Source organism: Dicentrarchus labrax, unplaced genomic scaffold (assembly GCF_905237075.1).
Source record: "Dicentrarchus labrax unplaced genomic scaffold, dlabrax2021, whole genome shotgun sequence".
NCBI classification, from domain to species: domain Eukaryota; kingdom Metazoa; phylum Chordata; class Actinopteri; family Moronidae; genus Dicentrarchus; species Dicentrarchus labrax.
In genome coordinates, this window is record NW_026136710.1 from 15,915,138 (window position 1) to 15,939,236 (window position 24,099).

Here is a 24,099-nt window from a genome sequence, read left to right on the forward strand (position 1 = left end):
TCCATGTAGTCTAGCCTGTTTAAAGCCCTGGTATTGTTCACTCACTGGGACAATTAAATGGAGCCACCAATGTTAGTATTTTAGATGTATGTTCGATCCACCTGTGCTTTTTCTGCAATGACAAGTCAAAAAAAACACTACACTAGTGAACGCGGTAAACCATATATCTGCAGAACATCATTATGTTATTGTTCATTCTGAGTATGTTAGCATGTCAACGTTAGCCTAAAAACACACAGTACACTTCACAGACCAGCTAGTTAATCTGTAGACTCTAGTTTTCTAAAGTGTGTGAGTGCCTGCAACACCTGCTAACAGCCAAGATTAGATCCAACAAGACTGAATCAGGAGTTGGCAAGGAGGAGAGTATGGGTTTATTTTCTCTTGGACAGTTAAGTACCAGTTAGCTGAAGATTGCTGTTTGACTTTTTTTTTTAAATATTTTCTGTGATTTGATTTTATCTCTCTTGTTCTGTCTTTGTGATTGTCATCACCCCTTCTTGTGCCTTATTATGTCTTCTCTTCTCTTTCAACAAGTGAGCTAAATAAAGCAGCTATGACTCAAAGTGACTCACACCTCAATCACTTTCCTGTGCATGTGGGTACACACACACACACACACACACACACACACACACACACACACACACACACACACACACACACACACACATACATACATACAGACAGACAGACAAAGACTCTAAGGTGTCCCCAAGCAAAGGTGGCAGCTGGTCTCAGCATCACATTGCATGTTTTAGGAGAGAAATATCAAATATCTGAAAAGTTCCCCTCAACATTTGAGGACTGCCTCTGGAGATAGGAAACAAACACACACACACACACACACACACACACACACACACACAGCAGCAGCAGCAGCAGCAGCCTGTGAATAGTGTGGTGTGTCTTACGACTTAATGCAACTAATCAGTTGCCACTGATGGAGAGAGAACATCTAATGAATGGCTGACCAAGCTCTGGCCTCCCTCACACACACCCACACACAAACATTCAAACATGCACGCCCCTCATTAGACAGGATCAAATGTCCTGAGCTGCTCTTTGTTGGGTTTTGTTAAAAATGTCATTATACTTAAGTTAAATGCTAAAAATGCCCAGAGCAAAGAAAAACAGCAGCTTGTTACTGAATTATCTGTGTCCTCTCTGGTTTATTGTATATCTGTGGATCTCAACTCTCTAAATCTCTCCCCTCTTTCTGAACTTCTCTTTGTCTGAGACTGGACTTTCTCTACAGCCATTTTCTCTCTTTCTCTCTCTGTTCTTATGCAACAAGCTCATAAATAGAACATGGATGTTTCACTCAATTACTGTATTTATACTGGAAGTGGACTAAAGGCTCAGGCCAAGGTTTATACCGGAGCCCACACATGGTTTTAAGCCGTCTTCCATTAACTTTATTTTTGCTTCAGTATCAAAACAGTGACTCACTGATTTCGGCCGGGCAGGTGGATAATGTGTTCAGCTTTTTGTTCCTTTTTTATCGTTTCTTTAACAAATAAAAAAATTTTGTAGATCTACATCAAACCCCGCATGAAAACTGGTGTGCGAGCGTGAACAAATGTGCCAACACATGTAGGATACAAAGGTGAGGAAAGATTGTCATCCGTTTTTTTTCCAAGAGGGAAGCAGGTTTGTGCTTTCTGTTTTCTTTATATGTTCAGTTGAACACACAGCAAAGCATTGGTGACAGGGTAAGAAGCAGGGACTTTTTAGGTTTGTCCGTCCAGCTGTGTAGTGTGTTTTTTGTTGTTTTAGCTGCTGGAGTTAAATCGGTCCCAATGCTCCATCTCTTCCTGGTCTACGCTGTTTGCCTTATCCTCGGCCAGGTGGTTCCGGCTCTCTACCTTGTATTATACCAGTCTCATACCTCTGGCACTGCTGTCAGAGACCAGCAATTTTCAGTATAATGTATACAGTTATAAAGAATGTCACATGTTTTTAGTAGGAGATTCATTTGAGTAAATTCAGAGGGCAGCAACCAATTTTATTCAGTTAGATGACCATGTTGCAACTTTTTCAAAGTGCATTTATGAACAATTTACACACAGCCATTAACACTATAGGTAAGGAACCAAACCTTATCTCTAAAATAATTTATGTTTAATTTAAAGGTCCAGTGTGTAACATGTCGGAGGATCTATTCTGATCTAATCTAATCTAATAATCATAGGTATGTTTACATATGTAATATAAGTATAAAAAAAAAAAATTAAAAAGGGGGGGGGGGACTTCCATAGTCTGTGAATATGCAAATTTCATTCATTTCCAAAGTTTTCAGGTCTATTCTCAGTGTATGTGCACTGGCGGCTTCAGGTTTCTACATCACAGTTATATAAGTTGCAAATTGGATCAACATTGACTTCCAAACTATTTATGATGTCACAAAGCATGCTTGTTACCCCACCCCTTAAAATCAGATTTTCGGTGAGCACAGAGAAACTTTCCATTTTCAGCAGATAAATGTGAAAACATCCTTCTAGTTTCAAACTCTGCACATACACCATTCTGCACAGTGAAGCTCAAATATCATTCTGTAGGAACAAGAAGTAACATATATTATTGAGAGGAGGAGGACTTTGAGTGTTATCATAGCAAATATAAATTATTTTCAAAAAGTAAAAAGAGTAGAAAATTAAAATTTTCCTTCAAAGATTACGTGCTAAATCAGTCTTCATCTCCTACAGTAGTTCCCAAAATAGCACCAAAAAAGTAAAATATGTGCTGGAGTTTAGAGGGTTGTTTAGCAATCCCACTTTATCCACAACCTTGTATGTATATTGGGCTCATTTGCTTTTATTAGTAAAGAGGATAAATAATTAGCATTTAGCATCAGATATTTCCCTGCAAATGTGTCCTGATACACAGACAAGATTCATTCCTGGCACGTGAACTCAATATAAACATTCAGTCGTCTGCTAATTTAGCTCGAGAGTTTAAAAAAAAAAAAAAAACAATAAAAAAAACACTTAAAAGACTTTTCCAGTCTAAAAGACAAGACGGTAATCCTCTCAGCGTGGGATCCAGGCTCATTAAAACACACCACCACTCTAGTCATGAGAGGACCCATCACTAGCTGAACTGTGACCCATTTTGGGTGTGACCCCTTTGCTTAAGAAACCGGGCTGCAGAGTCTATTATTCAACATCCTGGGAACTAAACCTAAACCAAGCACTCCTCTCATGTGCGAGCCAAGCGGAGTTTGAATCAGCAGCCGAATAAAAGCCCTTATGTGTTCTTTCAATAGTTTAATGGACCAAACTCTCTCAAGCTGCAGCATAGCAGTGTGTGTGTGTGTGTGTGTGTGTGTGTGTGTGTGTGTGCGTGTGTGTGTGTGTGTGTGTGTGTGTGTGTGTGTGTGTGTGTGTGTGTGTGTGTGTGTGTGTGTGTGTGTGTGTATGTGTGTGTGTAGAGGTGGTAGGTTAAAGGGTGGGAGGGGTTCAGGATACAGACTAGGGAGTGTGTCCTGCAGTTTGAACAATCACACCCAAACTTCCACTTACCTCAAATCAGCCACAGGACATTTCCCTCCTACAACCTCTCGTTCCCTTTTACTTCCTCTCTCTCTCTCTCTCTCTCTCTCTCTCCCTCTCTCTCTCCTGTTTTAGCAATTCTGCACACTTTGTTCCCTCCCATTCTTCACATTGATGTCTCTCTCTCTCTTCTCTTCCTCTCTGCAGGTCAATTCATTTAAATTCGGCGGGTGGCTCATTGCTGTAACTGAGTAGATTTTTCAGGGGGGTAATTGTACTTTTCTTGTAAAACAATTGAAAAGTATTTGTCTCTGGTGAGGGGATATGTCACACTGATGGGAATGGTTGTAGACTTGATGCAAACGCCTAGTTTAACATTGTAAAATACTATTACTACTATCACTTCTGCTCTGTGTCACATGCTTGTTATACTGTTCTCCATGATGTCACTTTGGCCCTTTACTATTAGTATATTTCTCAGAATCAATTAAGAAAACACACATAATCACTATAAGTAAATACACATTCATCATGAGAAATGTATAGCAGAATAATAGTCTTCTGTTCGATGCTGAATTTGAGTAAGAAAGGTTGCCATTAAACTAAAGATAGGTACAAATAAGTATATCTTCAATAGTCTAACAAGACTTCAGATCCAGTTTCAGTTTTGCCTTAAACAGAAATACACAAACAATCTGCTGTACAAAGTGCTTCTGCTTTTTCTCCCCCCTTCCGTCTCTGTATGTGTTATGACACCACCCCCTTGTGTTCATGTTTGGTACCAAGCACTACAACAGCCAAGAGGAGGGTCAGAGGGTGGAGCTCTACCTCGATGTGCTCTGCTCACAGGCACAGGTACATTTTTTTAAAGGCTGTAAGCTAAAGCCAGCAAAGCAAGTAGAGGCTGTTAGTGTTAGGGGAAGTTGTCAGTGGTTGAAGTGACATGCAGAGCCAGTGATGTGCAGCAAAGACAATGGGCGGCACAATCAAGCAGCCAGATGTTGCTCTTGACTAAAATGCAAGTTAGATTTGAAGGGCCTAACTAACAATGGGGAGTTTTGCGGCGGATCTGTTTCTGCTCCTGCTGATTTCCACAGGACAAGTTTATGGAGGTAAGTTAAGACACTGTAGAGGAGATAAAAGCACTTTTCCTTTTACGGTGAGATGCAAAAGTTAAAACTGAAAACAATAATGCTACAACATCATAGTTGAATGATTTTTTGCATTGCAACAATAAATGTTGTGAAAATCTTTCTCTTATAAAAGCATGTAACAATGTGTTGTTTAATGGTTGTTAGTGCAAATGTATTAAAGTTAACATTAGCATTAACGTACAAGCTGGGGCTGTGGTCCTGATGTGAATCTCAGCCCCTTTAAATGAACTGACACAGGAGATAATGGTATTGCTGTAACTGCAGAATAGTTGCTTGTACAATCTTTGATTACGTTAAAATGTGCCTGTGACAGTTGGCAGCTTAATGTTTAATCCAGTCTAATATTGCCTGTAGACATATGGCAATATGCTGCTGGGTACTGGATTATATTTTGGGTGTTGCTTGTAGTTACTTATGGGGGGACATGGGTACATGATATGGTGTCACACTTCTCACCGAATGCCCTGCTAAACAGTTGAAAGCTTATAAGATAGTTTTCATAATTTTTAAGTTGCTCATTGCTTTTCCTAAAAAAAAAACATTTAATTGCACAAAGCTAAAAATAAGTACTAATTTGAGTATAAAAGGGCATATTTGACCAGTGTTTATGAATCCACACACATCATAGTTCAGTTAACACTGTGGACATCTCAAGCAACACTTACGATCAAATCTGAATGATTGGCAACAAAATATCCACATTTCCTATACAAGTGCAGAAATAACAGCATATCAGCATTGCCTAAGACAATTGTACATATCTCTATCCTTATACCTGTTCATGACAGCGCATTAAAGACCTGCATTTACGTTCGAGCTATGTCTGTGACTGTAGGAAGATTACTAATAATCCAATGTTCACTGGTATCGTAGAGGAAGATTAGAGATGGATGGACAGACATGGGTTATACTGACAGTGGGCTTATAAGCTTTATGTAGAGCGGCATGCTGGGCCGGCTTGCTGACTGAGTACTTCTCACTGGGACCAGTGTTATAATGATAGCCTTGATAATAAACTTACATAGTTTTTGCATTCAGTGCAATTATTTGGATAATATAAAATAATAAGTCATTAAAACAAATGAGACCAATGTAGGCATGAAATTAAAACAAAAAAAGGATGAAAATTTGGAATCGTAGAAAATGGATGTAAAAGATTAGTGTTTGTTTCCTATTTTTTCTATGCTTTTAAAAGCAAATGTGTGCTTACTTATAAACAACCATGTTAAATACACAAAAGTATCCTAACTTTAGCCCAAAATGTTGAACACTTTGTTAAACATTAAATGGTTATGATTGGAAGTCTGGCTTGAGTTGCTTTTTTTTCCTGTGTGATGTGGGAACATAAACTATTGGCTGTCGTGTAATTACACTGTAGAATCTGTGAGTTCTACAAGGCAGCTAGTTAGTAATTTATTCATAAAATGTTTTGGCTTCGTTTTTTCTCTCATAATCACATTTTGCTCTTTTTATTGAGACGGTGGAAATAGTCTCTTGTATGAAACAGTTTCTCTGTCTTTAATTTGAATAATTTAAATGCTACTTTAATTTCTGTGTTCAGTACCACTGCCATCCCCAACCACACACACATGCACATCTCCTGACCTTTATTTGCTGTGTGTCACCGTTTCCACAAATTGACAGTCATTTTGAAAGAGTGCTCCAATACAGCTAATAACAGTCAAATTGATTATTCAAGACTACTTAACTGTTTGTTTGTTTTCATTCACAGTTGGGAGTGTTGGGTATACTGGCATCACTGCTAAATACAAGTACATCGTAATTCCACAATTATGAAACCCTAGAAAGCAAAGGTGTATTTGTACCTCATTTGTACGGGGCTATAGAAAAAAGGGTGTCAAATCACAGAGCCGCTAGCATGGCTGTAGAGCTTGTTTTGATGTTCACACTAGCCATATAACTCTATAGTTCATATCTGGGATGAGGGTTCAATGTGGTAATGAATTAATTCAAATAGTTGGCATAGACATTTTTATTTATATTTCGACCATTTGTTCGCAATTCAAGTTGGCTTCATGTTCTGTGAAAAAAACAATGCCCCCAAAGTTTTACACCAACTAATGATCCCAGCCCTGCCAATGAGAAATGTCTGTTCATCTAAATGCCCAATCTGTGACATTTGGGTCACCGGTGAAGTATAATTAGCATCAGAACCTTTCAGGATGACCCACTCTAGAATGCATTAGTTGTCATTAATTGAATTCGGATAGCAGGTGTAAAGTGCAGAGTAGACGCCACATTGACCAGCTAGTCAATACAGATTAATGGAATAGCCATTGCAGGGAGAAGGCCTTTGGTCATGAAGTGTTAGCAGATATTTTTGTAGAAAGATTTAAATGAGAATGTAAGTAAAATAGAAAAATAAAATATGCCACCATGGAACAAACCTCCAAAGCCATTTTATGACTTTCCCTCACAATAAATTGTAAGAAAGCTGGGAATGAAACCTTTCAAATACAGCTGAGATGCTTCTGACTAGACTGCAATCCAAAACAGTACAATATGAACACCTTATAATATAAAGTAAGGTAGAACACAAACTATTACAAATATATTACTATCGAGTTTGATTACCACCTTGCTATCAAAGTCTTAACAATGGAACATTATAATCTTAACTGTGTTACATATTGTAAAAGGGCCACTGGATTGCGTTATTTTACAGGTGTTCATGATATTGTGGCCACCCCACTGTGTGTTAGCATATTAACACACTGCTTATTTCTGTGAAAACCAGAACATCTGCTATTAGTACTGATCAATAAAACTATCAACCCCCACGATAAAAGTCTGGGTGAGTAAAAACTTTCTGTGCACCTTTATGTCCCCTTTTTTTCATTGTTGTAGTGTCTTTCTACGGTGATGGCTACATCCACCTACGAACAGTGGAGGCGTCCATTCAGACAGTGCTTCATGTACGTTTTCGAACCTCCAGTCAGTCGGGGCTGCTGTTTTTGGCAGCTGGACGCAGAGATTACTTGCTGCTGGAGCTGATCTCTGGGCGTCTGCAGGTAGGCTAAAACACTTACAGTGTAGTATAGTAGTAGATAGTAGCACACTTGTCAAAAGCAACTGGCAGAAATCTATTCATGGGTGATAAACACCAAGCAAAGCAAATGTGTTAATTGTTCATCTTAGCTTTTAAGAATATGAGCACAAATGAGTCGAACTAAAACCTGTCCAGAGGCTCTCACATAAAATTGCCTCACTTCTCACTCACCTTCAAAAAAAGTGAAGATATTTGTCCCTTGGGTCATTTTAGCTTGGCATCTACTATCCTGAGGAGAGCCAGAGAGAAGACTGAACACACACAACTTGGTGTCAAATTGCTTGCAGAGAGAAAAAAAAAGAACCCCCTGGCACTGGCGCTTCATTTCAGAACAAGTTCCTTCATGACCCAGGTTAAGCGAGAGGATCACAATAGTTGGCAAAGGGAGCTGCTCATGAAAGAGTTTGGTTGCATTTGTGTTTGTGGAATAATCCTTTAATATACAGTTAAAAACTCTTCCAAAAATTCCACTTTTGTCCACTTGTACCTACTACATGTTTTGCTTTTCTTGGAAGTTTTGCTTGTCTTACTAATTGAAGTTTGTGTTTTGGCATAAAAACATATATTAGAAAGACTTTCATCTTATGTTCTTGCTTATCGCCTTTTATCCCTCTTTCCCTCACTCTGTTCCTCCTCGCCTCCCCCTACATCCCCCAGGTACGTCTGGACTTGGGCTCAGGTGAGCGCTCACTACGCTCAGAAAAGGGCATCCATCTTAGCGACCTAGCGTGGCACTCCATGGAGCTGACACACAACCATCATAATGTCACCATGACTGTCGACCGAAACTCTCATACCAGCCTCCGTATGCCAGGACCAGATCTGGAGCTCAGGGTCGAGGAAGGGCTTTTTGTTGGTGGAGCAGCTGGACTGAACCACCCAAACCTTCTCAACATCTCCTCCGGGTTTAGAGGTTGCGTAGATGAAGTTGTGTTCAATGAACATAACCTGCTGTCCAGCCTGAGACCTTATTCTGGGTACAAGAGTGTCCATGAGGTCTCACTGGGCTGTAGTCCACAGTTTTCTGCAACAGAAGATGATTCTGTCAGTTTTTTCAGCTCTAAAGCCTTTATCTCTCTCCCGCCATGGGAGGTGCCACAAGAGGGGGTGTTTGAATGTGAATTGCACCCTTCTGCAAGAGAAGATGATGGCATTATCCTGTATAGCTCTGGTAACCTGGGAGGGTTTGTTGCCATTGAGATCAGAGACGGTCACCTGGTGGCAACAGTAGGAAATGGAGAGGGTAGTAAGATTGAGCTGCGTTCTCTAACACATGTCCACAACAATTACACTTGGTACCCCATCCAGCTGCACCTGTTGCCCTACAGCATCCAGCTGAAGGTGGGCAAGGAGTTGATCAAGGCTGACCTGAGTCTGGAGCTCCAGGTCATCCAGCTCAAAGGGCCTCTCTTCTTGGGAGGGTTGGACGAAGAAGCCCGTGAAGAGGCAAGAAGGGCTGGGCTGATGTCCGTTATGCCCGTGGGGCAATTGGCTGTGGGAGGAGGCTCCTTTAAAGGATGCCTCAGAGAAATTAGGGTGAACACTCAAAGAACAGGCTTACCTCATGCCACCATCACGAAGGACATCACTGTGGGCTGCAAGACAGGGCAAGCTCCAGATGCAGTGACTACCACCAGTCCAACAGATCGTCCTGCGTCTGATGTCACGACCACACAACCAATTATCAACAATAAGAAGAACCCTAACTTTTTGTTCCTGAGAAAGCTAGAAGTAGCGGAAGGAGGCCGGGCACCACTGGAGCCTAAACACATGAGGGTAGGACTGGTTGTCTCCTTCTGTTCTAGTTTTCACTTTTAGGTATTTGACAAGTTTCTTATACATAAATATTAGTTAAAACAATAGCTGGAGTTATATAGTTTTAACATTAAAGCATCAATGTATAAGTCAGTTCCTATTTTCACTTTTTAGGTGAATCTGGATTTTCGGAAATTGGGCATTCATCCATCCCAGTTGATGTTCCGCATAGAGGGGCAGCCTGTCCATGGCCAGCTCCGGCTGGACCTAAGTCTTGACCCTGATGGGATTCGGGGCGAGGGGCAGGAGAGGACTATTACAATAGGGGCAGAAGAGGTCGACCGCACTTTCAGTATGCTGGACCTGTGGCAGGGCCGGGTGATGTACGTCCACAGTGGGTCAGAGGACCAACAGGACTTCTTCATGTTTTCAGTGTTCTGCAGAAGTAAGAAGGAGGTTCCTGTGTTTCTGAAGGGCAACCGCCTGCACCGGTTTGATATCAGCATCAGTCCTGTTAATGATGCACCTGTGCTCAGCCTGCCAGAGGGAAACCTTTTCACTGTGGCGGAGAACTCTAAACGACAGGTAGGTACAGCAGAATGGCTGGATGGCATGTATGTTTGTGTGAAGTATTCATTGAAATTAATACAACCACAATGTCCCCAGCTGACAACAGATGTGGTGAGAGTGTCAGACCCTGACAGCAGTCCTGCAGAGCTGGTGTTCAGTTCCCTGGGAAACCTCAACTCTGAGGTTGGACACCTTGAGCACCAGGATTTCCCCGGCAGGTTTGTGTGGCTTGTGAAGCTTCACAGTGCCTTGCAAATCTCCTTACAACCAATCATAGCACAGAAGTGGCTTTTTGTATGTATAAACTGTATATATAAATATGTGTGTGTGTATATATATCTAACAACAAGGGTAGAAAAAGACATGCTGACAGGTTTCAAAGACTTACTGAAGCTGAGGTTGTTATACAACTTTATCCAGATGAAACAAAATATTCTATACAAAAATACACTGTGAAATGAATGCTTGTGAAACAAAAGCTAATCATAGATGGCTTTCCCACTGCTTCTTGAATCTTACCTAACTAGAAACTAACAAAAGAATATCATCAATATCTTTAAATACTAGACCTGACATAATTATCTGAATAGAGTTGGAAACAGAATGCAACAGAACATGGATGTTAACAGGATTGCATCTATATTCCAGGGCCATTAACTTGTTCTCCCTGAATGATCTGGAGGAGGGTAAGATCAGCTTTGTCCACACTGGGGTCCCCACCTCCAGGCTGGCACTCAGGGTCAGTGACGGGCTGAAGGTAAGTAAAGAACAAGCCCAAGACACAATAAACCCATAAGATTTAATAATAAAGAATGTGAGATATAGGGTTGGGGCATTTTTAGCCATGCTAGCAGCTTTAGGGATGGCAGTGTCGGTCTGGCGGTCTGTTGGTTGGAACATTACTTTGGTCATTACTGAAATATCTCAATATCTATGAGTCAGATTGTCACTGAAATTTAGTACAGGAATCCATTGTGGGGGATGAATCACCTTGACTGTGATGATCCTCCCTTGTGTACTCTTCTTTTTTCTCATCTCATCTCCTATCCTTACCTCTGTTATTTTCTTTCTTGTTCCCTCCTCTTTCCACAGTTGAGCAACACGGTAGTTTTGAGGATTATGGTAGTGCCACTCGAACACAAACTGGTGAATAACACCGGACTGGAAGTAAACCAAGGTGGGGCTTCCATCATCACAACCATTCACCTTGCAGTACAAGTTAATGTGGCTGATCAGGAATCGGAAATCCACTATGATGTTACAGAGCTGCCACAGTATGGTGAGCTCCAGCGGTTGCACTCAAGTGGCGACTGGAAACCGACCACTTCCTTCTCTCAGAAGCTTCTAGAAAAAGAACGGATCAGATATGTCAACACTTACCATGGCCTTCAGACTCAGAACAACGTCACTGATCACTTCAAATGTAAGATCAGCACCGGTTCCCTGGCTACAGAGGAGGTTGTTTTCCTCATTGTGATACGCTGGATTCACTTCAAGGTCACACGCAGTAAGATGGAGGTCAATGGTGTTCAGAATGCTACTGTTACTTCAGAGGACCTCCATGTGATTTCTAAGGGTGTTAAACTCAATGAGAGCGACCTCTACTTCAGGCTCCTGACAGTACCAAAGAAAGGGAGGTTATTCCTCAATGACCACGTTCTACAAAGGAACTCGAGCTTCAGCCAACAGAATATCACAGATGGCTTGGTGAAGTATGAGCTGCTCAACAGGCTGCTCGATGACACCAGAGACATGTTCAGATTTCAGGTGTTTTCAGCACATGCCAACTCAGCAACTTACGACTTCAGAATTAACATCAAAGCAGAGTCGACTGCCATCACTGTTATAAACAAAGGCCTCACAATCCTGGAGGGAGGAAGTAAAGTCATCAACAAAGATATTCTGTACACTCACACAGCAAGTAACCGGGAGGTCCAGTACAGCATTACGGTGAGCCCCAGGCACGGGCAAATAAGGAGGATCAACCTTTCCAACTCAACTTCCATTAACGACAACATTTTGACATTCACAAATCTCGATATCATCGAGGAGAGGATCATGTATGTTCATGATGACAGCGAGACCAAGCAGGATTACTTCACTTTTCAAATCATGGTTTACAAACCTCACAAACACACCAGCAAGAAGGAGGACAGAAACACAGCAGAACACACCTTTAATATCTCTGTGCAGCTCGTCAATGATCAGAGACCTGTCCGGGTTGTTGATAAAGTTTTCCATGTGGCCCGTGATGGGCAGAGGTTGGTGACATTGAATGACCTTCGTTACCGGGACGATGACTCTGACTTTGAGGACAATTGGTTGGTCTACACGCGGAGGGGGATTCCTATGGGAGAGCTGGTGCTGGCCAGTGATACCAGTCACAAGCTGTACGAGTTCACACAGCGGGACCTTGAGCAGGTTAGCACCATTTATCTGTGAAGATTTTTTGTCATCCAGATGGTAGAATATTTAGAATCACTAAGTCAACAGTTTGTTTTAGTCTCCAGAAGTTTCTGCGTCATGATTTCAACAACCCTTGTGTGATCCTCAATGTCTAACTGACAACAAAAATTGGTTTAAAAGCCTTGCAACTTCCTAGTAGAACTGATGAAGCCTCTTGGATAAGTGAACTAGTTCGCAGGAAATGTTGTCCAAACTTATCCAAAGGCAAACATGTTAACACAAATTTTTACAAATGACCACACTCAGGTTTGGGTGCGAAAGAGATGAGACGCAATAAATTGTACAAATTGGGATAATGGTGCACACATTTCGGACAGTCTTTACTCCAACATATTCATAAGTTGCACCTGATTGTATACAGAATTTGATGAAGGAGTTGCGTTGAGAATGAAATAAGAGAGCTTGAGAGAGAAGTTCAAATCCACCTCTGCACACCAAGCCAATTGCTGCATGCATTGCAAAAATTGTAGGACGCAGCCTGTCAGTCCCAGTGTTGGAAAAGTGTGAAAGGGGAGGGGGTTTCAGACATTGTTTGAAGATCCACCAACCACTTTAAAATTGGTGTTGTGAATGTTTTTATTACATGCAGATGCTCTTTACTCTTCTTTCATCATCTCCTTCTCTTTTCTGTCCTTTCAGAAAAAGGTGCTGTTTGTCCACAGAGGAGTGAGTTTTGGGCGTTTTGTGCTATTTGTATCAGATGGGAAACATTATGTTTCAACCCTTCTGGAGGTGATTATAATGTTTTCACATTTAATGTATTTTACAGTTTAATTTATTTATTTTATGTTTTACAAGGAAAATGCTGTTGCTGACTTCTGCTGTAAATAATACATTTATGTCTCTGCTGTGTAACTGGCTGGTGCAGGTAATTGCTCAGGATCCTTACCTTCAGGCTGAGAACAACACAGGCCTCACAGTACAGCGAGGTGGGATCACAACCTTGACCTCTGCAAACCTCAGCGTCTTCAGTAACCTTGATATCCGAGACCCACAGGAAGTGACATTTGAGGTCTTCCTGCCACCTAAATATGGTGTGCTCTGCTTTCATGATAAAGATCGTGAGACTGTAACAAAAGCAGATGCAATTTCAATATTCACCCAACGAGATTTGGTGGCAGGGCGCCTGGCGTATTACCATGATGGCAGCCATGAGCTGTCAGATGGGTTCAATGTGACAGCAAGAGCAAGAGAGAAGACTACAGAGAACCGACTGGACAGAGGGAGGAGGGAGGTACATCTGGATATCGGAGTGCCGGTAAAAATCTACCTGGAGAGTCACCAGAGGCCGCCAAATGTCATAAGTAACCGTCCAGTGGTTGTGGCAGAGGGACAGAATGTCTCCATAAGCAGGGAGCACTTGGAGGTAATGTTAATTTTGTTCCATATAGGGTGTCCACCTGTCCAACACATCAGTCCTGTGATATTTTTTAATGTCATAGTTTGCCATAATGCTATTGTTATAGTTCTGCATGCAGGATTTGTCTTGCTCATTGTCTCGAGTACATACCTATACTATACTTAATGAGGCCTGTACTAATAAATGTGGCATATTTCCATACGATTTGCTAATATGTAGTGTTTTGTTTGAACAGGTGGTTCATGAGGATAGCCAGCCCTCAGAGATAGTTTTTACTGTCCAAGATCCTCCGACCCTGGGTTTCCTTCAGAGGTTTCCCCCCAACGACAAGCACCGGAACAGCAATGGAGAACAGCTGCACTTCTATCAAGTACAACCAACATTTAACCCAGCCTTTTTTTAGGTTTTAAGCTGACTAAGTGGAGCAGCTATGGGGGTTAGATCAGATCAAACCACACCACATGATGAAAGAAAATCAAAGCTTTTGACTGAACTCCTAATAATAGTAACAAACTTCTTTCCGAACTGTGTTGCTGATTTAGTCAAATATTTAATGTTATAGAGACATATTAAAGATGTTAAACCCCCTTTTTAGGGGCTTTAATGAAAGTGGAGTTGCTAAAAAGAAACTAAAAAGCCTTGTAGAGCTCCAGGGAATATCAGGTGATAATTGTGGTTTTGTCACTAGAAGTCGCTCATTTTATATTAACTCACTTTATCATAACTTGAAAAACCAAGAAAGAGTTGGCAGGTATGCGTGGGACCTTTTTCACATATCACCCCCCTCTTTCCTCGTTCATATTTTCTGTCACTCTCTGCTTTGATCAAAAATTAAAACTGGCCCCCGAAAGCTCACACAGAAACAACACCTCATGGGTTTGTCTGCTCCATTCCCCCCTGCAGGGCATCAGAGAGCAGCCAACAACCTCCTTCACTCAGGAGGACCTCAACCAGGGATTGATCATCTACCATCAGCAGGCTGCAGGAAGCACCAACGACTCTGTCCTGTTGGAAGCAACCAATGGGGTCACAAAGGTCGGACCTGTCAGGCTGGAGATTGATATCATTCCGATCCTGCTCCCTCTACAGGTACAGAATGTACTTGTACTTGAGCTGAAAGAATAGCATGAAAAGAGAGAGAGAAGTTTATTTTACCAACCAAACCAACTTCAAAGTATCCCACCAACAAACTAGTACTATTATCTGTTGGTCTGTTCTGTAGGTGTCTGACTTGACCCTTGATGAGGGGTCGTCCCTGCCGCTGACCTCTGACATCATCAAGGTCGCCAATCATCACTTCTCGGGGATGAACTTCCTGTACCAGGTCATAGTTCCACCACGACACGGACACTTGGAGCACAGCCGGATCCCGGGGATGCCCATCACTGCTTTCACTCACACTGAGGTTTGACCACCAGCACACGCACATTATTCTTTTTAAACAGGTAATTAGGAGGATTTGTGCTGTAAAGAGTCTGTGGGTGTGATCCAATAAAGGTTTGTTCATTAGCAAAGCACATTTCTTAGAGCGGTAGTGTGATAGGAGAGGAAAAGTTAGGTATATAGTAGGTTTTGAATATTAAAATAAAAACTTAATAAATCTTTTTTCCCTCTAGTGCATCTTCAGAGAAGTGATCCTTAACTTAATCTCTTCTTGTCAGATTGTCTAAAGACAACATTACAAAGCCTGGAAAAGCTTATTTACAATGATTTATTGATCTTAATATGCTTTTGGGAAACAATTCCCAGCTTTGTTAAAATATACTCTTTCCTCTGTTGCTGTGTTCCAACATTTTCAACATAAGACTTAATACTCAATGACTGCTTGATTGTTTGGAAATCACACTATATCACACCTGTGTGTGTCATGTTTACTGTTGTTTTGCTACCTATTATTTGATCAGGGCCATGTTATAATCACTCTCTACATAAATCTTCACCTCGCTTTCCAGGTGGAACGTGAGTACATCTCCTATATCCATGACGGCAGCGACACACACAGAGACAACTTTACCATTGTCGCCAATCAGACGGAAATCAGGAAGCACAGTCTTCCCTGCACCGTTCACGTCATTGTCATTCCTGTCAATGATGAGACTCCTGTTATTGCAGCCAACAAGGGTCTGAAGGTGGGGAGTGACAATATACATCCATAAGAGATGTTCATAAGAAGTAGCATTGTGATTATTTACATAATAAGGGAGTCTGATGACATCACCTAATATGAGAAAAGTTTGTCTCCGGGAACCAGAACTGTGCACACACACGCCGTGTACAGTGTATAATGTACTGTCTATACTGTTAGCTGTGACTGTAATTGATAACAGTATAACTAGACCAATAAATTGACTGATATTAACTTTATGAGTATCCGCATACATGTTGGCCAATAAGTAATAAGAAATTGCAGTACAGAAAGGCTAACAATATGTGTTAGATCATTTCTCAACTTTAAATTCTCCGGCTTAGTACATTCCTTGGTCACAACCAAATGTAAGGGATCCTTAACAAAATTTGTTTTTATGTGAAAAAAAAATATTATTAAATTATATTATATATTGGCTGATATATTTTTATTAAATATTTTCCAACTCTCATATATTGATATTTTTATTGTCCTTTTGTTATTTTGTTGTTATTGTAATTATGGTTGTTGTTGTTATTATAGTGACAAGTTTTTGTATATAACTATTATATAATGAGCCAAGCTAGCGGTTTACCCTGTTTCCAGTCTTTATGCTAAGTTAACCTAACCACCCTCTGGCTCCAGCTTATATTTAGCGCACAGACAGGAGCAAGATATCAATCTTCTCACCTAACTCTCGGCATAAGTTAATATCCCAAAAATATCAAACTATTCTTTCAATAGCTAAAGTTAATAGCCTTCTTGTCCTTTCCTCGTTTCCTCAGGTGTGGGTGGGTTCCGTGACAGAAATCACCATAAATGATCTGAGTGCAGATGACTCGGACACTCCACCTGAGTGGCTGGAGTTTGTTGTCACACCACCCAGCAACGGGCACCTGGCCCTGAAGTCGGCCCCTTCCAGACACATCCTGAACTTCACCCAAAGTCACATACAAACCGGACAACTGGTGTTTGTGCACAGTGGTGAGCATATAGACTTTTAGACCAATAGATGAGTTAGATGAGTCTGGAATAAATGAAGGAATTACACCTCTGTTTTCTTGATGTTGACTCTGTTCATGTGTAGGTGCTTTGTCGGGAGGCTTTCACTTCCAGGTGAATGATGGTGTGAACTTCGCCCCTCGCCAGATCTTCAGCACAACTGCCCACTCTTTGGTCCTCACCCTGCAGAGAAATCAACAAATGGAGGTCTACCCAGGTAGGGTTTTACCTGGTTTGACACCCTGGACTGCATAAAATCAGCTTAAATACTGTATAGTGACTGATGGAAGGAGAGGTAAGGCAGGCATTTCTCTGCTCGAGCTCAGTACATGTGGTTTTTAAATCCAAACTGGTGAACTTGGTGATCAGTATTCAGAGCTCTCTTCAGGGTCATGAGAAGATAGTATTGTAATAAGTATTTATTATCATGAAATGTGTTTATTTTTTTCCCATTGTTTAATGGTTTTTAACTTAATTCCTCCTATGATTATTATTAAAATAAAATAATGTAATGCAGTTATATAACACTGGGTGGCATCACTAGTCTAAGCATTAGCATCATGTTTGCACCTACACCAACCTGTTAACATACACACTTATCAGTATTTAGGGGTCTGGTCAAGGTTACATAAGTGAAGCTGTTATTCTGATAGTGTGTATGGAACATTTCATACTGTAGTTATTGACTTTTTTTTTCTTTTATATCGTTAACAAAATAGTATATTACTTGTGGCGATGAAGATACAAACATAAAATCACTTTCTTCAGAAATAGCCAAATTTAGTAGGCACTTAGTACCTTAGTACAACAGACACAATATCTTGCACACTGATAACTGATTTTTTACAGAGGGTGACTCATCTCAGTGCCCCCGCATATTTTAAAAGCTCTAATTGTCACAAGCAGAAGTAGTTACATCTCAAAAGGAGGAATAATTATTCCTGGTGGATGACACATAAAAAAAGAAAAAGATCACCAAAAAGTCCCTTGCTTGCCTATTGCCTATATTCATTCATTTCCCCTATTCTCAGTCTGTCTGCCCTTTTCTGGCTTTTTACAATGAAAGCATGGGGATGTCTAATGATTAAACATTTTAACAAGGATCATTCACTGCCTCCTTTCTGTTGTTGTGAGCTTTCTCTCACTGAATCCTTCTTACCTTTAAAGGCTCTGTGACACCAATTACTAAAGAGGAGCTTCAGGCCGTAACCAACGACGTCAGCGACATCAGAAGGAACCACTCTGTGGTGTTTGCAGTGACCACTCCTCCTAAACTCGGTCGCCTGGTCCAACGTATGCCTGACAACTCTACACAAAATATATCCATGTTCACGCAAAGCATGGTAGGGATGTGTGTTTGTGTGTTGTATGCCTTCGCAGCAAAAGGAAAAAAATTCTCTACTCAAATAAAATAATTCCCTTTCTCCCTCCTCATTTCTTTGTCTCTGTCTCTCAGGTGAATGATGGAGTTATCTTGTATGATCAGAAAAAGGCAGAGTCAGTAGGATGGTCGGCTGCAGACTCTTTCTCTTTCACCGTGTCCTCTCCCCCTGCTTTCCTTCCTCCGCATACCTTCACCATCTTAATCTCCTACCAGGCCAACGAACATCACGACAACCCTCAACATAAGACCAGACTACTGAACAACGCAGGTATTGTCTGACATTATGAGTGACTCTGGAAAGATAAAGCCTGGTTATATACTTTCAGATGGTTAAACACTTGTACCAGGAAGAATATAAGTTCAGGAGGACCGCTTGAGGTGTTTGTATGTGTCATTCAGGTGCCGTGGTGGCCGAGGGAGGCCGGGTGATGATTGACAGCTCTAAACTTGATGCTTCCAATCTCCTTGTGAAAGTCCCAGAGCCCCGCAGGAAAGACCACCACATCCTGTACCGTGTGATTTCACTGCCGCGCCACGGGGCTCTGTCTATACAAGGTCACAACCTCACCAGGTGCTTGGCTCAGTTCTTGGTGTCTTAATAAATGAACTGAACACTTGAATCAAAATGAGCCCAACCAAATCCAAGGCACATGTATGCATGTTATAAATTCACAAGGAAAACATTAAAAGGACAAAAGTCACACATTTGGCAAATAAGTGGAGAAATTCTGGACCCAAACAATTGCTTGGTGACATGTGTTTTTGTTTTTCAAAGACAACCTTACAAATATTAAATAAATATTAAGTGTGGCTTTTTTTATGTTTACATCTTCTCACAGGAACCAGCCTGATTTCTCTCAGGTCACCTTAAACAAGTTCGGCATCACATACATCCACGATGACTCAGAGACAACGAGCGACAGCTTCACTTTTCGGGCCTGGGTGGCTCCTTTGGATCTCTCCTCCTCTTCCTCCTCATCTTCCTTGTCTGCTTTGTCCTCTGATTCCTCCTCCTCCTCCTCCTCCTCCTTTTCTCCTCTCTATTCAGCCTCGTCATCCTCCTTTTCGTCATTGGATGTGGTTTCTCATGGCCATGTCAAGGACAGCCTGGCAGTGACGGAGAAGTTCAACATCACAGTGACACCGGTCAACGACCAGCCGCCACTCATCAGGAGCAGAGCCCCAAGTATGAAGGTCGTGGTTGGAGAGAGAGTCGTAATTGGACCAGACAATCTGCAGGTGGGCCATTGTTAAGAGAGCAGGTGATGGTTAGGGCTGCACAATTATGGTTCAAAATTGATTTGATCATATTAAATGTATCTTAATTATATAACATTTTGTTATTTTCCAAGGATCCACTGGACTGTCTAGCAGACTTAGTTGTTACAATTTTACAATTATGCCTACCGATAGCTTGCCTCTACTTCTTAATGGTGGTTTAAGGAGATTATAATATTAAAAATCCACATACAAAGTCAAAATAACAGGCAGGGTGATATAAAGTCTATCTCTCCTACAAGATTTTATAACATAAATAAATAAAGAACAGCTTTTCTATACCCACTGTGCATTCAATCTACATTCCAGGTTGAGGATCATGACACCCCTCCAGAGGAGCTGCACTACCTTGTGATCAGTAAGCCCAGTAACGGCTACCTGACGCTGGGGGAAAGACCAGAGCCAGTGACCTCCTTCACCCAGTATGACGTCAACCACGGCCGGCTACACTTCATTCAGCAGGTGAAGAATCAGTCAGGAGACTTTACTGCTCCAGTTCTTTTACGCAAATGTGTGTGCATAAGGGATGTCAATTTGAGACCATTTTTCATTTTTATGTGATTATATCATTGTATGAGCATCTAATGGGCAAAGTTTGTGCTTGTAAAAAAATTAGCATGCATTCCTTTATACCCCAGTGTTTTTTATTCTGCCACTAGGGGTCGCCAACAGCAGAAATCCATTAAATCTTGGGGTGTGAATTAACTTTTCTTAATTCTCCTCTGTATCATTGAGCAACAAAAATACAAATTATTCTTCCCTTAGAAATAGTAGTAGTAATAGGCTTTAGGTTTTTTTTTTTTTTTCTCCTGACTTTTAGGTCGCTATTCATTTCTGTTCTTTTCACATTCTTTTCAATGTAGTGTGGGAATCAACGTGCAGAGATTTAAAACCTTGAGCTTGAGATATGTTATCCACCAGCATGTCTTACATTATTGTTGTGTGATAAATCAGCTGAGAGATGGTACTGTTTTGATGTCTTTGAGTGTGCTGTGAACTTATCTGATGCTTTCTTAAATTCCATTTCTTTCATACTTCCTTTCTTTGTTCCCTCTATTAGGGTGAGCCCTCAACAGGTGTCTTCTACTTCAACATAACCGACGGTCATCATCGCCCACTTTACAGACTGTTCAGTTTGGTGGTGATAAAGCCCTCTGTCTCCATAGTAAACAACACCGGCCTGTCATTGGTTCAAGGCAGGACCGCTGTGATCCTGACAATCAACCAGCTTTCTGCTCAAACCAACGGTCGCAGCCCAGCCAACATCACCTACGCTGTCACCACACACCCTCGCCATGGACGCATTGCCATTAATGACCAGGAAGTAACTACCTTCCGCCATGAGGACCTGCAGTTTGGCCGTGTTGTCTACCACATGACTGATCTCAGCGAATCAGAGGACAGCTTTCAGGTGTCGGTGTCAGCCTCATCCCCCGGTGTTGACTATGGAAATGTCACAGACCAGACTGTGAAGGTAACTGTGCGGCCTCTGATCTACCTGAGGGAGCAGGTTAGAGTGCCCAGTGGTATCGCTGTGAAACTGGGGAAAGCCATGATCGATGCCTCTGAGCTGGCGAGAATCAGCCGAGCAGACCCGGTCTTTGAGGTTCTATCTCCACCAAAACATGGAAAACTAGTCAAGGTAAAGCTGCTCACTGTAAGATTGTGAGAGGGTTTTAAAGGAACATGCCATACTAGTGTTTTTACTGCCTACTGTCTACTGCCAAGTTTGAGGTTGTTTTCCTATATTACAGGCAGCCATTGTTTTACACTCATTTACATTCATTCAAAAAACACTGACAAAAAATAAATAAAGCTTACATGCTATTCAGGGTGGGGGATTATGTATCTCAAGCCAGTTTCAAGTGTCTGACATGAACTAAAATCTAAACCTATAGTGTGCTTTGGGAAAAGATCAGCTGTGAACACTGATCTTTGTTCCTACTTGTGTGCCCCAGCTGTTTGTCCGGCATTACTAACACACAGAGACCTGCAGCCTAATAACATGTTAACAAAATAAGTAAGCTTATAAATAACTGTGACTCACCTGTTTTAAATTTACACTCACACCTCATTTCTGCTTTGTCAGATGACCTATGACCCTAACCAAGCATCAGAGGTCCTGAAGTCGTTTACGTTCAGAGACGTGGTGCAAGGCCGGGTCGCCATCGAGGAGACACTCAGCGACGGTGACAACCAGCTCCATAGTAACAAATCAGCACTCGCAACACCTCGAGGCCACACCCCCGCCACGCCTCTCAATGATTCGTTCATCTTCATGCTGAAGGCTGGAAACGTCCAACCAGCGAAGGGCGAGCTTCACTTTACCATCTTTCCCCACCACCAGATGCATCATGGTCCGATTGTTACAAATATAGCAGAAGGCGCAAGTCGCGAACACACAACAGCCCATCTACCGACGCATAACAAGACTACTAACGGAGGAGGAAGAGGAGGTGGAAGAGGGGGATCCACAACGCACAGTGGCGTTGGGGTGGGTTTGCCCCCCCATATTTTGTCACATAAGAACCACAACAGGACACAGCACAAGCTGAGGCCTCACAGCCGCTGGGGGAACCACACACGCACTCATGGAGGAAGATCAGGGAGTGGTGCAGAGGGAGCAGGAGGGGGTCACAGTCATCACCCACATCCCCAAACTCCTTCTGTCTCAGACAAACACGGTCCAGTGATCCCTCCTGACACCCATCCGGTTCACGTCGAGGTCCTCCCTCGCCCCGCCTCTGACCCACTCCTCATTATCCTGCCGCTGCTGGCCTGTTTGCTTCTCATCATCATTCTTGTAGTTTTGATCCTGGTGTTCCGCCGCCGCAAGGAGAAACAGGCCCAGCTGCGGCTACTCCAGCAGCTCGCCGCTGTGGCGTTGCCCACTGAGGGCAGCCCGTATATGGGCCGGGTGGAGCGGAGCGTGGCTATGCCCTCTGTTGTGGTCACCCCGCTGGGCTATAGAAGCTGCCCTACCTCACCCAAGGTATCCATAACTCCCAGAAGGAAGAGTCTGGCCCCTGGGATGACCTTCTGGGGGCCATTTGAAGCTGATGGAGCGGGTGGTCATGGGAATATTAGAGGTGGTAATAGTAGGGAAAGAGATAGTGTATCTTGTGGTGTTGCAGCTGTCACTGCAGGATTCAAGAGATCTACATCCCCAACTCCGACTCTTAAAGACAACCAGTACTGGGTTTGATTGGAAGTAATTCAAAGAAAAACTGTGTGCCTTAGAGGTGTATTTTTGGTTTGAAGGGTATAAATGGCGTGTGTACTGTCCAAGGGACATCTATAGTAATGAGAGGCACATCTGACCTGCTATGAACTTTTAAAAATATGTACATCTGTTGAAGAAATTGTTCCTTTTTTGTAGGAAATGTATGATTGCCATTATATTTAAGTAATTTCACTGAACCAACTTGAACTGAACACATATTTAATGTAGTAACTATATACTGAAAAACTGTAAGACATTACTCAGCTACCTAGGACCTGTGAGGTACTGTTCATAGTAAACAGTATCCATTATTATTATTATTGTCAAGTACTTTCCAGTTTTTGCTAAACTTAACTGTCGTGACAAAAGCCTGACCACCACTGGTTTCCTTATACAAAGATACATTTTTTGCAACCAGCAATTTGACTGATTCCTCAAAACTTTGGTTTTAACTTCTACAGCTGTGATGAATATAGTACTATATTTTTGTAACTGCTGCTTAACAAGGAAGTGAAACAAAGACTGAGTGAAGCATTTACTGTAAAAGGTAGTCAGATTATATGTAGATGTATTTTAAGTTAGCTTTATTGTGAGTTTATAGTATAAGTGGTAACTGACACCTCTCACCTACAATATTATAGAATTTATGTGTTACTTAATAGTGACTGTACTGTAAGTCTTCCAAGTCCATGCATGCAAACTATTGTTTACAACATTCACCACTCATGCACAGACACAGGTGTCATTCACCGTTCTGCACTTTCCTGTTTGCTCTGACTGAGGCAGTGAGCTGTAACCGTTTCTGACTATACAGCATTAACAAAGGCATCAGTAGCTTCCTCAGTTCCTGATACACTTCACCATTTTCGTCACATTTGAGCCGTTTCATGCCAGCCTGTTCGCCATGCACTGTGAAAGATTTATTTTTAATAAAAGATATTTCTGTAAGTCGTCTGTGTGTGCAATCACTAAGAAGGAGGTTAAGAATTAATCTTCTTTCAGATCTTCGACTGTTATTGATCAACAGCAACAGGCTGTCCATCTGCTGACAATGGGGACGCACATTTTAAAAGCTGAGTATTTGACACATTGAAAACTGTATTGACAAATGTGTGACAATTACACTGACCCGTTTAGGCTTTATGTAACTTATGTAAAAGTAGGCCTCAGCAAGCAGAGCCATTCAGTAATCAAAGACAAAAAGGCTTTCACAGGCTT

The 24,099-nt window shown here is 41.7% G+C and overlaps 1 protein-coding gene across 1 annotated transcript; it reads left to right on the forward strand.

The window, feature by feature from the left end:
- Positions 1-4,360: 4,360 nt before the first annotated feature.
- Positions 4,361-23,829, forward strand: LOC127370474 (chondroitin sulfate proteoglycan 4). Its single transcript, XM_051412562.1, has 22 exons — positions 4,361-4,606; positions 7,517-7,680; positions 8,376-9,494; positions 9,648-10,058; positions 10,140-10,261; positions 10,692-10,800; positions 11,136-12,464; positions 13,149-13,241; positions 13,378-13,875; positions 14,105-14,239; positions 14,773-14,958; positions 15,092-15,274; positions 15,822-15,998; positions 16,780-16,978; positions 17,082-17,213; positions 18,164-18,339; positions 18,453-18,648; positions 18,780-18,951; positions 19,220-19,619; positions 19,968-20,120; positions 20,719-21,300; positions 21,748-23,829. Exons 1-22 carry the CDS (start codon positions 4,543-4,545, stop codon positions 22,861-22,863), a joined length of 7,716 nt encoding a protein of 2,571 aa, XP_051268522.1. The 5' UTR covers positions 4,361-4,542; the 3' UTR covers positions 22,864-23,829.
- The last annotated feature ends 270 nt before the right edge of the window (positions 23,830-24,099 follow it).

Excerpts from the sequence above, each read along its gene's own strand:
- LOC127370474 (XM_051412562.1), top strand. The coding sequence starts at position 4,543 with ATGGGGAGTTTTGCGGCGGATCTGTTTCTGCTCCTGCTGATTTCCACA. Across the intron at positions 10,059-10,139 it reads CGGAGAACTCTAAACGACAG|CTGACAACAGATGTGGTGAG; the intron begins GTAGGTACAGCA and ends CAATGTCCCCAG. Across the intron at positions 18,952-19,219 it reads CAAGGTCACAACCTCACCAG|GAACCAGCCTGATTTCTCTC; the intron begins GTGCTTGGCTCA and ends ATCTTCTCACAG.